General features: G+C 37.6%; 1 protein-coding gene across 1 annotated transcript in view; it reads left to right on the top strand.

Annotated features, from left to right (window-relative positions):
* The window catches only part of LOC144653124 (ubiquitin-like modifier-activating enzyme ATG7), a 77982-nt gene that overhangs the window by 35384 nt on the left and 23555 nt on the right, over positions 1 to 19043 (top strand). The window contains exons 4-8 of the mRNA XM_078513041.1: positions 1925 to 2002; positions 4647 to 4763; positions 7127 to 7175; positions 16518 to 16612; positions 18550 to 18638. Coding sequence (XP_078369167.1) covers positions 1925 to 2002; positions 4647 to 4763; positions 7127 to 7175; positions 16518 to 16612; positions 18550 to 18638 — 428 coding nt within the window. The remainder of the gene's footprint in view (positions 1 to 1924; positions 2003 to 4646; positions 4764 to 7126; positions 7176 to 16517; positions 16613 to 18549; positions 18639 to 19043) is intronic.

Here is a 19043-nt window from a genome sequence, read left to right as displayed (position 1 = left end):
AAAAAAGTCGGTATCTCGAAGAGACTTTGATTTGCTTTTTTAATTGCATCAAAGAAATGTTTGAACATTTGCCGCTCATATATATTCAAGATATGAAAACCAAAATTATGTAAAACTTGGTGAAAAAAAATTCAGTCGTGGCTCTAAGAGCACTTTGATTTATTATTGAATAATGATCTATTATTGATAATTTCTCCCGAGTGGTTTCAGAGCCACCTTAATTAAGGTGGCTTTGAAACTGCTCCAGAGAATTTTTTTAACTGGGAGAGGACTGAATGGAGTTGTACCCAGTCTCTTACAAATACCCCACACCTACTTCCCATCCAAGACAAAACTATAAAAATATAAATGCCAACTACTGTGGCTTAGGGCTTAGTAAACCTAGACTAGATAAACCAGTTTGCCACTAAAGTGGGAAATTGTTCTCTCTGAATTGCCATAAACTTATACCCAACTGCCAGTTTTTGAAACACTCAGACATTTGGTATCAATGATGCATTTAACACACCCTCTTCTTCCATACACATGATTGTTTTCATGAATTTTTTTGAGCTATTGTCTTTGATAATTAACATTTAAAAAACTTTTTTTCTTTTTTCCTTTTCCTTAAATTTTCTCTTTTTTTACTCGTGAATGCATAATGAACGAGTATAGTGGGGAAGTTGAGCCATCCGTCCATCCTTCCATCCATGTGTTAACATTATGCAAATTAGGTATGCTCACGGGCGCTTTCGAAATTTCGTTTCCCTCGGCTGTGAATAAAAATACAGTTTTACAAAGGTATCAGTTCAAAGAAATAAGTGTAGAAAATACTTCACCCCTGTAAATGAGAAACCATCGTTTCCCAAACGATGAAATATTGCCTTTCCTTCTATAGTAATGGCGAACATTCGGAAACGATGACCAGTGACTTTATGTATGTGTTATTAAAAGACTGGGAAGGTTTACTTAGAGAACGGCACGATTTATTAAAGGATAATCAGTAAAAGAGTAACGAAACTCTATACAAGACAGATCTGTATATAATATCCGTGGAAAAAAAAAATAAGAAGAAAAAAGAATTTGAGGCACAGGGTATGAGAGTCGATCCCGGGTCACACGCTTTAGAACGCAGAGCTGTACCACTGAGCCATCGGTCTACTAAGCAATTAAAATGATGAAATAAAGTAATTATATGTTCACCTTCTTTAAATAAAGTTGATTATTATTATTATCCCTATAATGAATATTTTCCATCGATACTATACTGTTCAAAGGAACGATTCAAATATATCTAATGCATTCACGAGTAGGTCATAGACCTCTTTGATTTAAATTTAATTTTATATAATTTATGTACTAGGTATCTTTGAGTGGACTAGCACGTATGGTTCTAATGTTCCCTTCTAGTCTTTCCTAGCTGCGTCTTTTTTCCCTTATATAGTTGTATTTTAATTTTCTCATTGTTTGTATATTCTCTTAAAATTGTATTGTGCAGTGAAAATGGATTAAATTAAATTAAAAAATTAAGGAAAAACAGAGCCTTAACACCATTGAATGACAAGCAACTCAGTCTTCACTTCACTTCACTCTGAAGATGAATTCTATGCAGAGGGGCCTGAAAAATGAGAACTGGGATTTTGGCAAATTTTCATTGGGAAAATGTGATTTGGGTCACTGGGAATGGGAATCACACAGAAAAACAATAGAACTTGTACTGGGATTTTGAAAATTTGGGAAAACAATACAATGTATGCTGGGAAAATGGGATTTATACTCCCCCCTCAGGACCCACTATGCAGGTTTTCAAAATCCTTTGAGTCACTAACAGTACCTAATTTCCAAAAATAGTCTGACCCAAACCATGGCACAAGACAAACAACTGATACCTGTCAGTACTGCTGGATTTGAACCATTTACTTAAAACTGTTGCTTTTTTTTGTAGATATGGAATTCTATACAATCAGGCAAAGCTGTAGAGGACCCATCAGTCCTTTGTCAGTTTGTGCTCATGACCTTTGCTGTGAGTATGTGTTAACTTCTAGTGTTCCCTTCAGTTAGTGGTGGTGAAACTTAAGTTTGACATGGTGTTTCCATTCAAGTATAAAAATTACAATTATTGAAAACAAAGATAAAAAACACTAACTACACAAACTAATAATAAGAAAAGCTAACTGCTTGTATTAATATAATACATGTAATTATGTGTACATACAAAAGTGCTAGATGATGTCGCTTTAGAAAGTATGGTTTCTCCGCCTCAGGGGGGGTTATCCCATATAATGGCTCTACGGTATGTGCTGCTCAACAGGTATGCTTTTTGCCTCTCTCGCTCTGGAACAGGGTATAAAAATCACGCTTTAGACTCTGGAACATGGTCAATTTTTTTCCCAGAATCCTGATTTAACACGATCAAGGTTAGCCTGAATTTCAGACAACCCTCTGTGCTCGCCTGCTTGCCAGAAGGGACGTCTGAACACATTTGAGCCTAATGCCGTCCGGTGACGTCACTACACTTTGGTTTTAATTCATGCGGAAAAGTTTCTGTCGAGGCCATGAAATTGTGAAAGAAAAATCGCTTCAATAAAGGATTACAGGGTATAAAATTGTTTTAATAGTAAACTATTGAAAACTTGTGACAAATGAATGAGATTTTAATCGACTGCAGGCTATATTCTTTTACGGAACCGATTTAATCTGAACTGATTTGCTTTAAGCTTATCTATAGCGATCAAAATAAAATATGTTATGCAGCGGACAAATAAAATTCAACACTTGTGAGTACTTAAATGAATCAATTTAGACGGTAACAGAGGCATCAAGAAACGGAATTCAATACAAAAATATCCTACTTGACTGTGGTCACTGAGTTCATAAATCACTGGCTCATCGAGGCTGCAGGACATAAGCGTCAAGCGGCTTTGTTGACAAAACAAGAAAACTGAATACATATATAAATTTGGCAAAACACTGCATGTCGAAGCGACGAATGCCGCCAACTTAGAACCTACCGATTTCCATCACTATTCTTCATCCGTAGGTAAACTAATAAAGTAGTAAACTCAAGGTAAATGACTAATAAATTCATTTCTGGGAAGGTGAACTCTTTCGAACTCTTTCCAAACGTTTTCAAATTACAATCCTCACGCGGTAAAATTTCAATCATAATTTCACATAATTATGCAAATAATTTTTAAATCAACCAATCAAAATCACTACCCGGTTTTCGGGTAGTGACGTCACCGGACGGCATTAGGCTCAAATGTGTTCAGACGTCCCTTCTGGCAAGCAAGCGAACACAGAGGGATGTCTGAAATTCAGGCTAGATCAAGGTTAGCTATGAAACTCCGCTCCCCTCATTGCTATTACTCCAAGTCACAGATGAAGTCAAATGAGCGCTTTGTGATATACGCTAGTGGTATTATATCTATCTTTATATATTTCCATTGTGAATATTATCTGGAACAGGGTACCTATTTTTGCAATGTTTGTCTGGAACAGGGTGGCAAATTCAGCTTTTTTACGCCAGAACAGGTCCAGTGTCTCAGAGACTCAGCGGCACACCCCCATTGATAGTAAATTTTAGGGAGTACGGCCCCCCGCTCCTGGGGTTTTTTTAAATTTTATTTTAAACTCATTACATTTAGAGAGTTTGGTAGTTTTATATCTTTTGGGAACCTATTCCATAACACAGCCCTGACTGTAGACGGAAGAGTTGTTGCTCATAAACACAAGACCTTTATTCAACGAACAGCGAATGTGCACGATGTGTCCCACTACACCACTAAAGGGGGGAAGGGGGGGGGGCGAAAAAAGAAAAAGGAAATATGGTGGAAGAGAACTTTGAGAGGAACAGAGAATGCAATACAAATAAAACTGGGAGTAATCTTTCTGGAGAAAATGCTTTGAGTTTTATTGGACTGTAAGTCAGGTAGAGCTCTGCAGAGATTAACTTGCAGCCTACTTTCAGACCATTAACTTCTCTTGACTTACATGTAGACAGGTTAACCAGAACTTATCAAATTTCAAACAGAAATTGGAACTTGCTCCAGCAAATTTAAAAGGAATTTGCAAGTTGCTGGACCAGAGGAAACTGCTAATCAATATTGGAACAGTGCAAATTAAAGTTGTACAGAAAAGAGCATCTGGTTTGGTTATTAACTCAGAAGTCACTGTTGTATTTATAGTTTTCCTCAGTGTTCTGTTCTGCCATACTTGTGTGTTCCTCTCAAATATCAGTAATGTTCATACCCCTACTCTCTAGGCTCAGACCGCCCCCCCCCCCCCAACACCACTCATTTTTGGAGTAAGCTTTGGTATTTAAAAAAATGTAAAAAAAATACTGAACAGTTTATCCCCAGATTATAATCTTATTCCCAGATTCATATCCCCCATGGTAAATGGGTTCACATAATTATAGATTCATATTAATGTATTACAATGCATGACAAAAATACAGCTACAGCTACAACAGCGAACTGTAAAATAATAAAAGAAAAAAATAATACTGACAAACATATATGAATTTACCTCTGATTATGTATCAAAATGATGATTTAGATTTGTGGAATTTTGTTTAAAATAGTGTCTTGCTGTTACAGATAATGGCTTCCTTTGATAAGACTACATTAATTTTGAAGTAAGCTATTTTGTGTATTTTTCTTCAGGATCTGAAGAAGTACAAGTTCTATTACTGGTTTGCCTTTCCTGCTTTGTGTCCTGAGACCAGTGCTATCAGTATGGCTTCTCCTATTTTCCTTCATGATTATTTTACACCTTTACAGGTAAGAATAGACATGAAATGAAGTTATGCTTGATAATATTAACTTGAAAAGGGAAGCCTTGAGCCAAGTGGCCCATACTTGCCAGAGCTTATCCCGGTTTCTGTAGCATTAAGTGGCTAGGAATAAAATTATTTCTACTCCCCCTTGAATGGGATGCTAGTCCATTGCAGGGTACCCCCCAGCATTATGTTGCCAGTACAAACACCTGGGTGGAGAGAGGCACTATGAGAGTAAAGTGTCTTGCCCAAGAACACAACACAATGACCCCAGCCAGGCCTAAAACCCGGACCTGCTCGATCTTGAGTCCGGCACACTAACCATTAGGCCACAGCGCCTCCCATAAATAATCTTGAAGCCAAAAGCTTTTTTCTTGTGGCTCAAAAGAGTTTCCTACTTTCAATAACGTGTAAGTGCAACAAATCATACGGACAACTTAGAATAACTATGCGAAGGTATTACTGGAAAACATTTTAAGGGTGATTATGATGTCATACATGAAGAAGTCACCATGGCAATGGTACAACTCTCTGAAAAGACCCCCTAAAACAGAGTTTTCGTAAGTTATCTCTAAAACTAATCTGGTGATCTATTATTAATTTTTTTCTCCCATCTTAGAAAGCAATGATAATTACGGTATCTTTTATTTTTGATGATAATGACAAAAATCTAGGGTCTGGATAATCTGCGAGCCAGCGAGCCATGCGAGCCATTTCGGTTAGCTTAAATACCTGCAGTACATTGGTTAGCCTAAATAGCACTTCGGTTAGCCTAAATGGCACCCTGGTAAGCCTACAGTTAGCTTAGGTAGCTTGTGGTTAGCCTTTTTAATTGGGATTAGGGATTTCTTCCTCGCATGGCTTGCATGCCTCGCGAGTCATGCGAGCCATTCAGGTTAGCCTAAATAACACATCGGTTAGCCTACATATCACTCCGGTTAGCCTAAATAGTACTCTGGTAAGCCTACAGTTAGGTTAGGTAGCTTGCGGTTAGCCTTTTATTGGGATTTGGGATTTCTGGCTCGCATGGCTCGCTGGCTCGCATATTATCCTTACTCAAAATCTATATAGTGGAAATTAAATTATTTTCAAAAAGCCTGTTTTCAGACCCTCTTTTTAAACTCAGGTATGGTGGACCCCTTTATTAACTCAGAAAAACAGCTTTTGTTCTCAGTCTGCACTTTGTACCCATGCCCAGTCTGCAGTCTGCATTTTGTGCTAGCCACTAAAAAAACTTCTCTACTAAAGAAGAGCAATTCCTTTCAGTAACTAATCTACCAAGCTAGTTAAGCAAGAAATTAAAGAAAGGAGTGTTACAAATATGTAAGGCAGCAAGGCATGCGAGGCATGCAAAACAGAAATTCCTAGTCTCAATGAAAAGGCTAACCGCAAGCTACCTAGTAAGCTAACTGTTGGCTAACCGGAGTGCTATTTAGGCTAACTGGAGTGCCATTTAAGCCCAGGGGGGCACCCGGTATATTTTTGGGTGGGGGTGTGCCGCTGGGAATTTGAAGCCCTTACCCTATACCAGACCATGTTCAGCTGATTTTTGCAACCCTATACTAGACTAGACACTGAAAATCCCTACCCTATCCCAGACTTGCATTTTGTTAGAACTGTATCATTATCAGTGTTTTAATGGAAAACCATCTGTGAACAACGATGCCGCGATGATTTTATTTACGTCTAGGAAAGCCTCTTTCTCTTCCGAGTTTCTGGACTATATTCGTCATACCGTCGATCGGTTTCCCGGCAAATGCTACCCTTTTCTAGACCAAAACTCTCTGATTTCTATACCCTATCCCTGACTAAACTGCTTGAAAACCATACCCTTCACAGCGGCACATACCTATATAGCTCATGTATGGTAGTGCCCCCCCCCCCCCCGGGCATTTAAGCTAACCAAAGTGCTATGAACAGCTGGTCAAAAAGACCAGAATGTTTTTTATAGGATGTTAACACAGGAATCTGAAAATCCTTGCACAGGAATCCTAAATTAGGAATTCAAAGAATCCTTTTGAAACAGGAATCTTACATGCTGTACACAGGGACACAAAAAGTCACCTCATATCCTTGTGTCACATGTCTAGCATAAAATAAAACATGTAATTGACCAACTCCCAATGGCCTCAGAGCCCAGATGTGGAGTGGTTGTACAGGAATCGCAAAGGTCATATAACTCCCAATGGAGCCTGAGGTTTTTATTGTCAGTTCCAAGGGAGTGCACATTTTAATAAACTGTAGCTTGTTGTGTTCATTGTATTTGTTTGCTTTGGAACCATCTACACTTACCAATATAATTATTAAAAGTGATTGTGTAAGTACAAATGATAGTTTGTGTTAATAACTGTTGTTATTATAATCTAGATTGCTAGCTTGCAGTCGTCATATGATTCTCTCAGTGGCGATGGCCTAGGTGAGTAATTGTTTATATATATAAACCAGCCGTGACAAACATTACCCTTTGCTCCGCTTCTGACTTCATCATCTTTGACCAAAAAATGATACCCAGATCAGAGTGATTGGGTTAATTGAGCTTCAATTATGCATGAAAATGCTTAGAAATTTGAGTGAAAACCCTGTGGAAAATTTGCCTTAAGCACCCTTGGCTACTGCATGACCCAGGGGGTACTTGGGATTTCAGGTGACATGGATGATTGACGAATTTTTTTGGGTTTCAAATTTTTGATTCCAGGATTTTTTTAGGTAGGAAAAAAACCCATGATGCTAGTGGAAAGAAAGGCATGCTTTCATGTTGCAATGTCGTTTTGAGTCGTTTGGACCAGATTTAGCTTATGACTGACCAGTAAAATAATTAATGTCAAAACTGTTCAAAAAGTATGCTTTTCTTAAAATAGTCTCAAGGTAACATTGAATGCAGATTTATGACAGAAGCATTACCAAAGCCATAGAATAACATACATAACAGGAATGATGATATCAGCCAACAACAAAAGAACATAAAGTATAAGAAAACTAAAGGGTTTTTGCCCTGGGGCTAAAATACAGGTCACAGGTCACAGTTTCCATAGTAGGAGTCTCTGCCTCTAAGGGAACTAAATATCCCGGCTCATGTGAAAGCTAATTAGCATGATCTCAGCTTGGTATATTTGTACTACGGTGGACTATTTGATAAACATATTTCTTTTAACAGTAAAGACCTGTCATGCTTACCTAATCTAGCTGCACATGTACACCCAAAAACTTATTTATTTATTTTATTTATTTATTTATTTTTAAGATATATAAATAACATATATTACAATTTAAGAAAAGAGAGAGAGAAAAATAATATTGCAAAAGGATGTCGGCAGGGAGGAACCCTAACCTCATGTAGAGCTGACCCCCGGGGGGCACTCCCATATATGAGCTATATAGGTGTGCCGCTGTGGGGTATGTTTTTCGGTTCTGGGTAGGGTATGTAGGTCTGATGGGTATCATTTGCCGCTTCGTGGTATGGAATGTCCGTGGAATAGGAACTCGGAAGGAAAGAGGCTTCCAAGGTGAAATGGACGTGTTGCTTACAGTGATGCGTTTTTAAAGAAGCAAGTCTGGAATAGGGTAGGGATTTTCGGTATCTGGTCTAGTATAAGGTTGCAAAGTCAGCTGAAGATGGTCTGGTATAGGGTGGGTTTCAGGTGCCGCGGCCCCCCCCCATACAGGGTGCCCCCCCCGGGGCTGACCCCCTAAAGAATCAAAGATCTCTTCGAGATATCGACTTTTTTGCATGAAGTTAGTATGAGTAGAAGGTTTATCCTGGGCATTGTTGTTCGAACATATCATGGAAGAATTCAAACGCCTTTCAGTTCAAGCATTTTTATTTTTATTTTTGCGAAGGAAATGCTGTATTTGTCAGTCGCGACGGCTGGGCGCTTTGCGACTCATAAACTTTGGCTCGTTAAAAATGGTAAACTTTGACGTTTGCCTTTAATCTAAATACCGTAAACACCCGCGTATAAGCCGCACCCGCAGATACCGGTAGCCGCACCCCGAGTTTAACAACTCAAATGTTGGAAAAAAGTTTTTTGAACGTAAATCAAAGAAAATCCAAAGTCGAGTCAAAAATCCAAAGTTGAGTCTTTAGGAAGTCTTCTTCATCGAACGGAAACTCAGTGAACATTGAAACAGAAAATACTTCAGTCTTACCCACAATTTGAGCTCTTTAATATAATGAAAACCAACTTTGACATATTATGGGTGATCTTTTTCTGGCATTTGTTGACAGGTATTTCTTCATTCAACGCAGTTTTTCCATAGACTTTTGTGTCACAACAACAAGAACACGCGTTTGCAGAACGTTCGTAGCTTAGTAACCAGGCATTTGATCGGACGCGAAATATGGGACTAGGGCGAGAACGTAAAGCAAAACAAGATGGCGATGGAGGCGTTCGGGTTTCGTGGCTATCATATCGACAAATTAAAGATATTTGGGAGCCATCTATTGGAGATAAACTTGTTGCATAAAGAGAGTTTCGTAATCAGTTCGACAAATTTCCATCAAGTGCAAAATTAGAAAGAAACAAATAATACTTGTGGTATTTTCTCGCTCGTAAAAGTATCAATATTAATTACTGTTAAAGTTATAGGCCATTGTCGACACTGCAAACAGTATAGGAGCTGTCAAACTTGCAAAAGCAATGACGGGTACTCTCTTGTAGTTTTATGTTATATTTATTTACATAATTTTCCATAAATTAGCATCAGTTAACGAAAATCTGCGGCAGATAAGCTGCACCCCCGCTTTCGAGCGAAAATTTTTGGAAAAAAGGTGCGGCTTATCTGCGGGTTTTTACGATAGTTGTTTCCTTTCAAGTTAGAAAGATTTCTACTTGGGTTAATGCAGGGTTCCCGATAAAGGTTATGCACAACAGAGTTACCTTTTGTCTTGTCATGCAATCGTATCTTCTTCCCACATAATTGAAAAGTCAATTTTCGTTTAGATATTACCATAAGCTCGCGTTATTCTTTACCTTACGGCTACACATGCCATTTTTAACGACTGCATTTTCTGTAAAACAGTTGCTGTTTTTTTTAATGGCGATCATGCATTAACTTCTGAACAGAAGCAACATTTTTTAGCGTTTACTGCTTCCACTGGAAGTAATTTCACAACAAGCTACAAAAACACTTGTAAATACTTTATCACTTCACACCTGCATTGAATGATGTTGCAATTCTAAATTGTGCAACTCAGCAAAAAATAACCAATTGCCACGAAATGAGTTCCCTTTGGCAGTGCTCGAAATTAGAAGACAATCCAGGTTGTCCTTATGGAAAATGCCGGACAACCTAACTCCTGAGTTTGGTTGCCCTGCTGAGGGCTTGGTTGTCCGTTTTTTTTCAAAATTTTTGGTTAAATGTTTTGTTCTCAGGCCATGAAACGGTAACATTTATTTTACAATTCATAACGGTGTGAAACAGCTCATCCTAAACAAAACATTTTCACTTACTTTAAACGTTAATGAAAATACTTTTTTGTACTTTCAGAAGCGGTATAGTAAAACACGCCAAACTCAAAACAGCTAAATATAAATTATTCCCAGACAACAGCCAGACAAGATACGTCTTAGATTACACGTGGGTCACAAATCTGTTCGCTTAAAACAGGCAAAAATTCTGAACTATAGATTGAAATTATATGAAAGAAACTTGAATTAAACTTTGCTCAGAATTGAATTTTACTCAAGATGAAGGCAAGAAATGCATTGAAAAGCGCCAAGACTGTGAATTTTAAAGTCATGCAAATCTGCATGCGTAATTAATTAGTTACTTTCAACACGCGTGCACCAAAATATTTCTATGAGTTCTGTATGTGTTTGGAAGACAAATCAGCAAGCTTATCCTGGCTTTATTGAACTTGATAAACTTCCAATTAACTGTTTCAACCTTTGATTTCCTTTTTCTAAGAAATGTGGTGGATGCAATCGATTAGAAGAGAGCTATTTTTGTGTTTTAAATTTATTACTTCTTTGGTTTATTCTGTTGGGTGTTCACGGTAATGTAATTTCTTGGGTTGCCCGGCGGTTTTTTTCTCGGGCAACCAGGCCTATAATTTTCTAAAAAACTGGTTGCCTGAACGCAATTTTAGTCGTCTCGGACGACCGGACAACCGCTAATTTCGAGCACTGCTTTGGTTAACTATTAGCAACGTTTTAGTGTGTGAAAGACTTGTACCAGTACAAATTTGCGTTGTTAATCGTTTTAGGTTAAATTAATATTAGCGCCTAAAGACTTGTACCAGTACAAATTGCGTTCTTAATCGTTTTACACTTTGTTGTCTTCGAGCGCTAAACCCCTCAGATTCTTAATTGGTTATGTTACGTAAGATTTGGGCTACTAACGTTTTTAATTGTTATATAACGTTTGTAAATTTGACAAGTCACGTTCTTTCTACAAGAACGGAAGTGTTGAAGCACAACTATAGAGTGACACTTAACAAGTCACACACTTTGATCACCCACAGCGGAAAGTATTCCCTTGAGAAATTAAAGCAGTCCCTTGAGAGTTTACAAGAATGTGGTTCGAGATAGAACAACTTCTCCGCTATTCTTCTTTTCTTGTTTGTAAGCAAGCAAAAAAGGCAAAAAAATAAATAAAAAAATAACATATGTACAACCCTCCAAGTTAAGACCATTTTAGTCGCCATGGCGACTAAAATTTTGGAGCTGGCGACTAAATTTGAACCAAGGTTCCCAGCCTGGCGACTAAAATTGAGAGGAATGATTGAAAGCATCAGCTTAATTTGGTGAATAAAATTATTTTTTCACTGGCGACCAAAACTTGAGTAGTTGGTGGCCAAATGGCCACTAAGGAAAAAAGTAATATATTACAATATGTTAAGTGAAGAGAAGTGCCTAGCTTCCAATTTCATTAATTTCTTTGGCAAGCTGCAGTTACTGAGATGGCATAGAAAAGGAAATAAATTGACAGTTTTGACGGCTTGGAAAGTGCAGGACATAGACAAATTCGGCTAACATGTTTACATGTACATCGTTGTTGCCACCCAATTCAGACCATGTGATGATTCCTTTGGGAGGTTACAATTGTGCAATTTGTCACACATAACTGAGCGCATGGAAGTATGAACGAACAGAACAATTGTAACCTCCCAAAGGAATCATCACACGATCTGAATTGGGTGGCAACAACGATGTAAACATGTTAGCCGAATTGGTCTATTGTTTGGATACTGACAATTTCACTTGATTGACAAGTTCATGTTCTCCTGCAACCTGTGCCCTGTGATCTGTGACCTGTATTTTAGCCCTGCTGAGCTTTTTTTAACCAACTTGTGAATGATATAATTTGACTAATTATTTAGGTTGGAAAAACAAAATTCTGGATAGTGATCATTCACTAATTTTCCGAATTTTCAGGCTGTCAGCAAAGATAAGATAAGATAAGATAAGATAAGAAACTTTATTTAAGTGTCAAAGCCTTATAGCCTGGAAAATAAAACCATACTAATTAGGGGACACTGCTAAAAACTAAAAGCTACACTAATTCTAAATATAAATACAATAAAAATATATATAAGTCATATAAAAATGTTATCATAATCTATGGTGTAAAAAAATGTTAAAATCTTATAATAATGTTTTGACTTGAGAGGCACTAAGTGCAGCATAGGATGCATCCCTTACAGCCGCTGTCCATTAAGGGAGTTATATCTTTTTTGCAAATACGGTTTGTGAAAGCCTGCAGAGTCTTGGCTGATCTGTCAGCCGTAGAAAGTTTTCCCCATAGTTTGGGTCCTACATAACACAAAGAGTGCTTTCCATAAGTAACAGTGTTGTATCTAGGAGTAGAAAAATCTGATTGTCTCAGGTAAATTATATCAAAATAATATTTACTGTATTGTAGGGAAAAAAAAAAAAAATTCCCTACAATACAGTAAATATTATTTTGATTTGCTGACAGCCTGAGAATCCAAGTACTCCAAACATAAAAGATCATTTTATCGTAGAGCTCCCCTGCGGCCCAAAAGCGGAGCCCATAACCATTATGCAGGCATAGAAATATTGCATAGAAATAGGAGAACAATGCATTTCATTTTTCATGGTCATCATGGCTAGCGCCATGGTTTGCGGGCGCATGCTCCCAACAACAAGCAACATTGCGGCCATACTCCATACGTCAAATGTTACTGTCAGCTTACATCTTTGATATTGGACATCCATATTATGGTCAATTGGCAGCTGTCAAAACAAGGTATCTACTGACCAGTATCACATGGCCATATCGCGGGCTCAAGTGTAGAACTCATAGAGGTCGTGGATTTTTTTCAAATTGACCACTGATCAGGGAATAATATGAATCAGGGTGTTTCATTGGATTGCGGGCTCAAGTTCTATTTTTTTCTGTCAACGGTCAGTAAATTTGGATTAACAAAAAGGGAAAAGTAAATTACTGCCGCTCTGCTTTTAGGCTCAACTAAATCTATTTAATAGCTTTTGAGATTGTCAATGTTCTTTTCCTGGATGGCAAAGAATTCTTTTATGAAGGCAAATTTGTAACAATGTGTGGAAATTTCACTGGGTCTGCACCAGTGTTTTGTCAGGTGTTCCTTAAACCCAGTGCACCTTGAAGTCAGGTCAACCGGTTAGCGTAATAATCGTTACATACGTGATAAAAGCACCAATTTTTGCATGCGGCCTCCTTTGTATACCTTATTTACGTTTATCGGTGGCTCCTCGATATCCGAAGTAATTTTTTTTTTTCTTGAAATTTAAACCAGAGCTGTATTTGCATATTTTCATAAAAGCTATTCCGCAATGTTCTTTTGTAAGCGATCGATTAGATTTTGTGATAAAAGCCCCAATTTTTGTATGCAGCCTCTTTTCGATACTTGTTTTAAGTTTATCCGTGGCTCCATCCGATTTTTTTCATTTTTCTTGAAATTTAAACAAGAACTTTTTTTGCTTATTAATTTGCATAAATTCATAAAAGCTGTTCTGCAATGTTCCCTTTCGTAAGCGGTTTTTCACGGGGAGTCTGTCGCTATTTTCTACAGGCATTCATCAGAGTACCCGGTATTTATAACCCATAAGGTAAATTGAAGAGAAAACCACACGGTTTCCATGTTCCCTAACCCTAGCATCCCACGCAGTCGTTTTTACTGACAAAAGAAAAAAATTGTGGCAGCATAAGGCTTGAAGAAATTATATGTAATATCCTAGACAGAAAAGTTAAATCCTAGTTTGGTTAAGGAACAAGGGTGAACTCTCTTTGTCATAAACGATTATAACCAGCCGGTCAGTTTTTCGGAAGTGCTCACAGTCAGCATCAAGGGACTCAATCGGACGGGAAGCTAAATAGGGAAGTGTTTCTGTTTCCTCTTTAAATGCCTGCCAAGTCTGCCCTTTCCCCTAAAACTGGATGTGGTGTTACAATGAAAGCAGAAGGCTTTCTAGGTACAGATGGAGGAATCGTAACTTGTGGTATACTTTTACCCGGTTGGTTCTCAGTTGGAAACTGGAGGTGATGGATGCCCGTACCAAGAAAAGAGCTTTTTGAAGGTTGTCTAAGGCACCAACAGTGAACAGACCTATCGCAGGCAGGCAGGGGATACAACTCCATCTTCGTCAAAGTGCTCGCACATGGCTTCTGCTGTCCACTCTTCAAGCTGTGTGGCCCTAACCTGCGATCAGGCGTTCTTTTTTGCAGCGGGAGGAGAAAGATCGCAGGTTAGTGTGACCCTGGCATAGGAAATAGAAATTACCAGCTGGCGTAAATGCTCGATGATCCGCTTGCAACACGTCAATCTATGTGTGTTCAAGTCAGTGTAGAGAGGCAGTGGCGGTTTACGCTTGTATGAGTGCCTTCTTTCTGTATCGGATTCCTTTGATTTTTTTCTTTGTGTTGTAGACAATAGGATGGCCAACGGTAAGGCATGCTTGGGACTCGTGCTTATCTTGCTTTCTCAAACCGTCTCCATTGAAAATTAACTTCTTGACTATTTTATGGAATTGATCCATTAAATTTATATGCCTTGTGGCTGAAAATGTGTTTTCTTATTTTTGAAGCTGCCTTGGCCAACATTTGTGTGTAATCTTGTTTCTTCAAGGCCTTCTGCATCCCTCATGGGCCACAAACTACAAGCGCGCATATAATTATATTATATATAATACTATATCTGTATTTTAACTTGATAATGATGACATGGCGTCATTGAAACGTCGTTCTATTTTCCTATCGCTTATTTTTCTTCTCAGAATGATACTGCATCTAAAAATAAAATTGCAGCGAAAACTTCAACAATGTCTTCAATTTATAGCGGAGCTCTACAGCGGCCCGCAGGGCCGCAGAGCAGAGCACCATACTCATGAAAGAAGGAACACTATCGAAATGAGTTTTCATGGTCAACATGGATAGCGGCATGGTTCGCGGGCGCGTACGGGGTACGGAGTCACGCAACATGGCCGCCATAGTTTGATGGTAGAAATAGTGAAGCAAGAAGGCCGTATAAAGGCGGCCAAGGCGGCCTTTAAAATTTAAAGAGGTTTGAAAAGAAAAACAAGAAGCAATGAAACAAAATGTGGCTGAAAATTACGTGTAGAAAGTAATCGATCGCCAAAAAAGTGGACATATTGAGAGCCATAATCGATCAATGACTTTCCTGTCTATCTGTAAAGCCAGCATCGTACATGAAGGAGTATCGAAAAGCTAAATCGGGTTGATATAATAAACAAACCATTTTATTGCTACGGGGTAAAAAAAAAAAAAAAAAAAAAAAAAGAACTTGACCCTCTGGGATTTGAACTCACGACCTTCCGATCCGCAGACTGGCACCTTACCGATTGAGCTAATCCGACAGACTCAGCGATTCACGTTGAATATATCCTATATCAATGTAATAGATATTGTGGAGTCTACTAAACTGCTGCGAAACTTTTACAGGATCGCGAAACTATTTTCTATTGCTAGAAAGCAGATAATTTACTGTACTCTAAAGTAATTTTTCGTGCCACGAGTAATGATTTTGCCCCGCTTTAAGATTATTATTTTTGTCGTACTGCTGACATTCGGTTTAACCGTGAGCTATTTAAATTTGTCTTGAACCTATAAACCGCCATAAACATTAGTACTTTGGCCGCTTATTCACTAGAATGAAAACATTGTAAGCTCCAGTGAAAATTAAATAAATGGGGAGCTCCGCTTTTAGGCTTGCCTAAATCTATATATTATATATTTCCTTCTGTCGCACTTTCATTGCATCAATTCAAAATGGTGTGGTAGCAGTGCTTGAGAGTTTGTACGTGGTCAAAATGTTGAGCAAATTTTGTAAATTGCAAGAAAAAATTCAGGTGGAGCCACGGATAAAATTATTTAATATTCTTTAAAGAATCATTCTGCAAAGTTTGGTGCTTTTATCAATTGTGTAACGATTTCTCCAAAAATTTGCGCTAAGCGACCTGACTATTGGGACTTGTTAATCATCTCAGTTATACTGGTCAAAGCAATTGTTTGTTGTACATGTGGTCTTCACACAAATAAGTCTTTTCTTATTTCTTTTGCTCTATTATTGCCAAATGTCAACCACTTGCACTAGTTGCTGATGAATCAAATTTTCTTCTCCATCGTAGCCCTTGATACCCTGTCTAAATTTAACTATCAACAACATATATAATTTTGGGACCATTATTAACACCTTGGTTGAGTAGAACAAAATATTATTAAGTTTTAGTGTCATTGGTGGTATCTGTATGTAAAGTGAGTATAAAGTTCCAAGAAGGTTGCATTGATTTGTTGTTAACAGGACCTGGATTCTTTCTCATCAAGATATCTAAAAGTACAGTGACTGTAGGTCATATTAAGGAATGGCAGACATTTTTCAGTGTTGATGATTCAGAGGTGAGAAAAAGAAAATGCCATTTCAACTATAAAATCAATTATGCAATAACAGCTGATTTCAGTTTACTTTGGCCGCCCGCTTTGCGAAGTTCGTTAGGAAATTGTAAACTTTGTTACAAAGTTGCCAATTACATTGGGAGTTTGCGAATCAAATTGCGAACTTTGATACAAAGTTCCCAACTTCGTCCCGAATTTATTAAAACCTTCTGTAATTATGTTATCAAAAAGGGCTTTGCTACGCTAAACTGTTTGAAACAAATGTCATAAAAATAAAAATATAAAAGGTTCAAAAACTTCTATGTTCAGCGAGCCATAAACACGTTGTCTTGAACAAATTAGTCTTCCCCGTCGCGTCGTCTTCGATTAAAATCAATTTTACATATGGGTAAACCATCAAGTTTCATCCGGCTTACAGATGCAGAAGACTTGAAATTGAAGATTATGCCTCACAGAAATCGTTAAATATGTGTTTTCATACAAAAAAGTTAAAATTTGACCAAATTTCTGCATGCATAAAATTTATTTATTGGCAAATCACTTGCCTGATCACTGATGCGAAACGTTGTCTTGCACTTTAGCTACTTCAACTTTCCTTGACCGGTTCTAAAATCATCAAGTTCAGAAATCGCCATGACTTTGGAGCAACATGTCTTGTTTCTCCTCAACTAATAAACTTGGAAAGTTCAGTCAGGCCGAAGTTGGGAACTTTGTATCGAAGTTCGCAATTTGATTCGCAAACTCGCAACGTAATTGGTAACTTCATAACAAAGTTTCCAATTTCCTAACGAACTTCACAAGAGGGGCAGCCAAAAAAACTGAAATCAACTGTAAATTAATATACTACATGTAAGTGATGCAAAGATGCAGCTGACCTTTGCAGCAGGAATAATTTTGCTGAAGGAAATGCAGATGACTGTTATTGAAGTGTTGTGCTTTTGAGATGACTTCAGTTGTTTTTAAACCAACAACATTTAGTTGGGTTGTTAAGGGAGTAGAGGAGGAGAAGAAAAGGTGGATGTATGTTTTGTGTGAAGTAACTAATATAGTTATTATTGTGTTTTGGTATACATTTTTTTAAGCGATGGTGTGACTTCGCTTTATGCCATCGAACGAACGGTTCGGTTTGTCTGTTTGGCCCGATCGAACAGAGTTTAACTTAACAAGAAATCCCCGCGTAAACACAAAAGCAAAATACTTCCGTGCAGTTAGAATGGAACACAACAGTGTATAAACGAAAGAGACTAATTATACATGATGGGGTCTATTAGATTTAGTTGACAGAAATTTTTAATTCTTATAATACAAAGGGACACTGTGAGCAAGAGACCGTTTGACCTTTCTCGCAGCTTAAAAGCTTGCTCGCGCGTATCGTATGTCGTTTATCCGTGATATCACACTACAGTATAACGCAATATTTGTTGAGACAACATAGGGAAATCTGAAAAAAAAGTATAAAAATATAAAGTAAAATATTACTGTTGTTCAATTGAGAAAATCTATGAAGAAAATGTATTATCTGCATCCTTGGTCTGTGAATTCATAACAGCTATACTATCACTAACAAGCTTCTTATGTTTAAAAAATGTAAGCTGCAGTTGGATAACAGTTTTTTTACACACAAGGTGTCAGCTACTTTTTTTTACTTTAAGTTTTTCCTCAAAATTATGTAAGACCCCTTGTGAAACGCCATCCCTTGTGCATGCATTGCGTGCCATTTATTTATCGTAGCCATTATCGTAGCCTGGCTAGCTTGGTTATAAAATCTAAATTTAACATTAGCTATTGCTGTTAGGGTTGCTGGTGATCATTATGGAGGTAAGAACAAGGTATTGTAAATTATGGTTTAGGAAATGCACTAAGGGAAGCTTTGCAGTTTCATTGCACACTTGGTAAATTGCATTCCATGTCATTATTATTAATTTGTTTATGCTGTACAGTTTATGGTTGGATTTGCTGATCCATGCACAATGCCTCAAAATCCAGGCTGGCCGCTTAGAAACTTTCTTGCTCTACTTGCTTATCACTGGTTAGTACAATGTTTACATGCATGATGTGGTTTAATTTTGGATTTGGTTCAAGTTTTTGAAACTGGTTTATTTTTTAACTAGTTTATATAAAATTATAAAAGGAGGTTGTATTATTATCATTGACATCATTATTATTTTAGTTTAGTTTATTTAGTTTTATTTCATTTTACAGGAGTTGAGGAAGTTTAGGCTCAAAAACATACTTTTCCCCCACCCCTCATTTGCAAGTGGCTGTTGATTTTCCACCCAACATATCCTTTGGATACCTGCACTTTTTGTCAATTCAGCCCTTGCAGCAGGGACTATTAGCAATTATTGGACTATAAGGCTGAGCAAATTATCATGAATTGCCAGTGGAAAGCAGATCAATTCATGTTTACCAAAAACAAAGGCTGAGGCAAAGA

This window comes from Oculina patagonica, chromosome 5 (genome assembly GCF_052425735.1).
Source record: "Oculina patagonica isolate OP01 chromosome 5, crgOcupat, whole genome shotgun sequence".
NCBI lineage: Eukaryota > Metazoa > Cnidaria > Anthozoa > Scleractinia > Oculinidae > Oculina > Oculina patagonica.
Note: the sequence above shows the minus strand (reverse complement) of the source record. Positions and strands in the feature narration are given on the sequence as shown.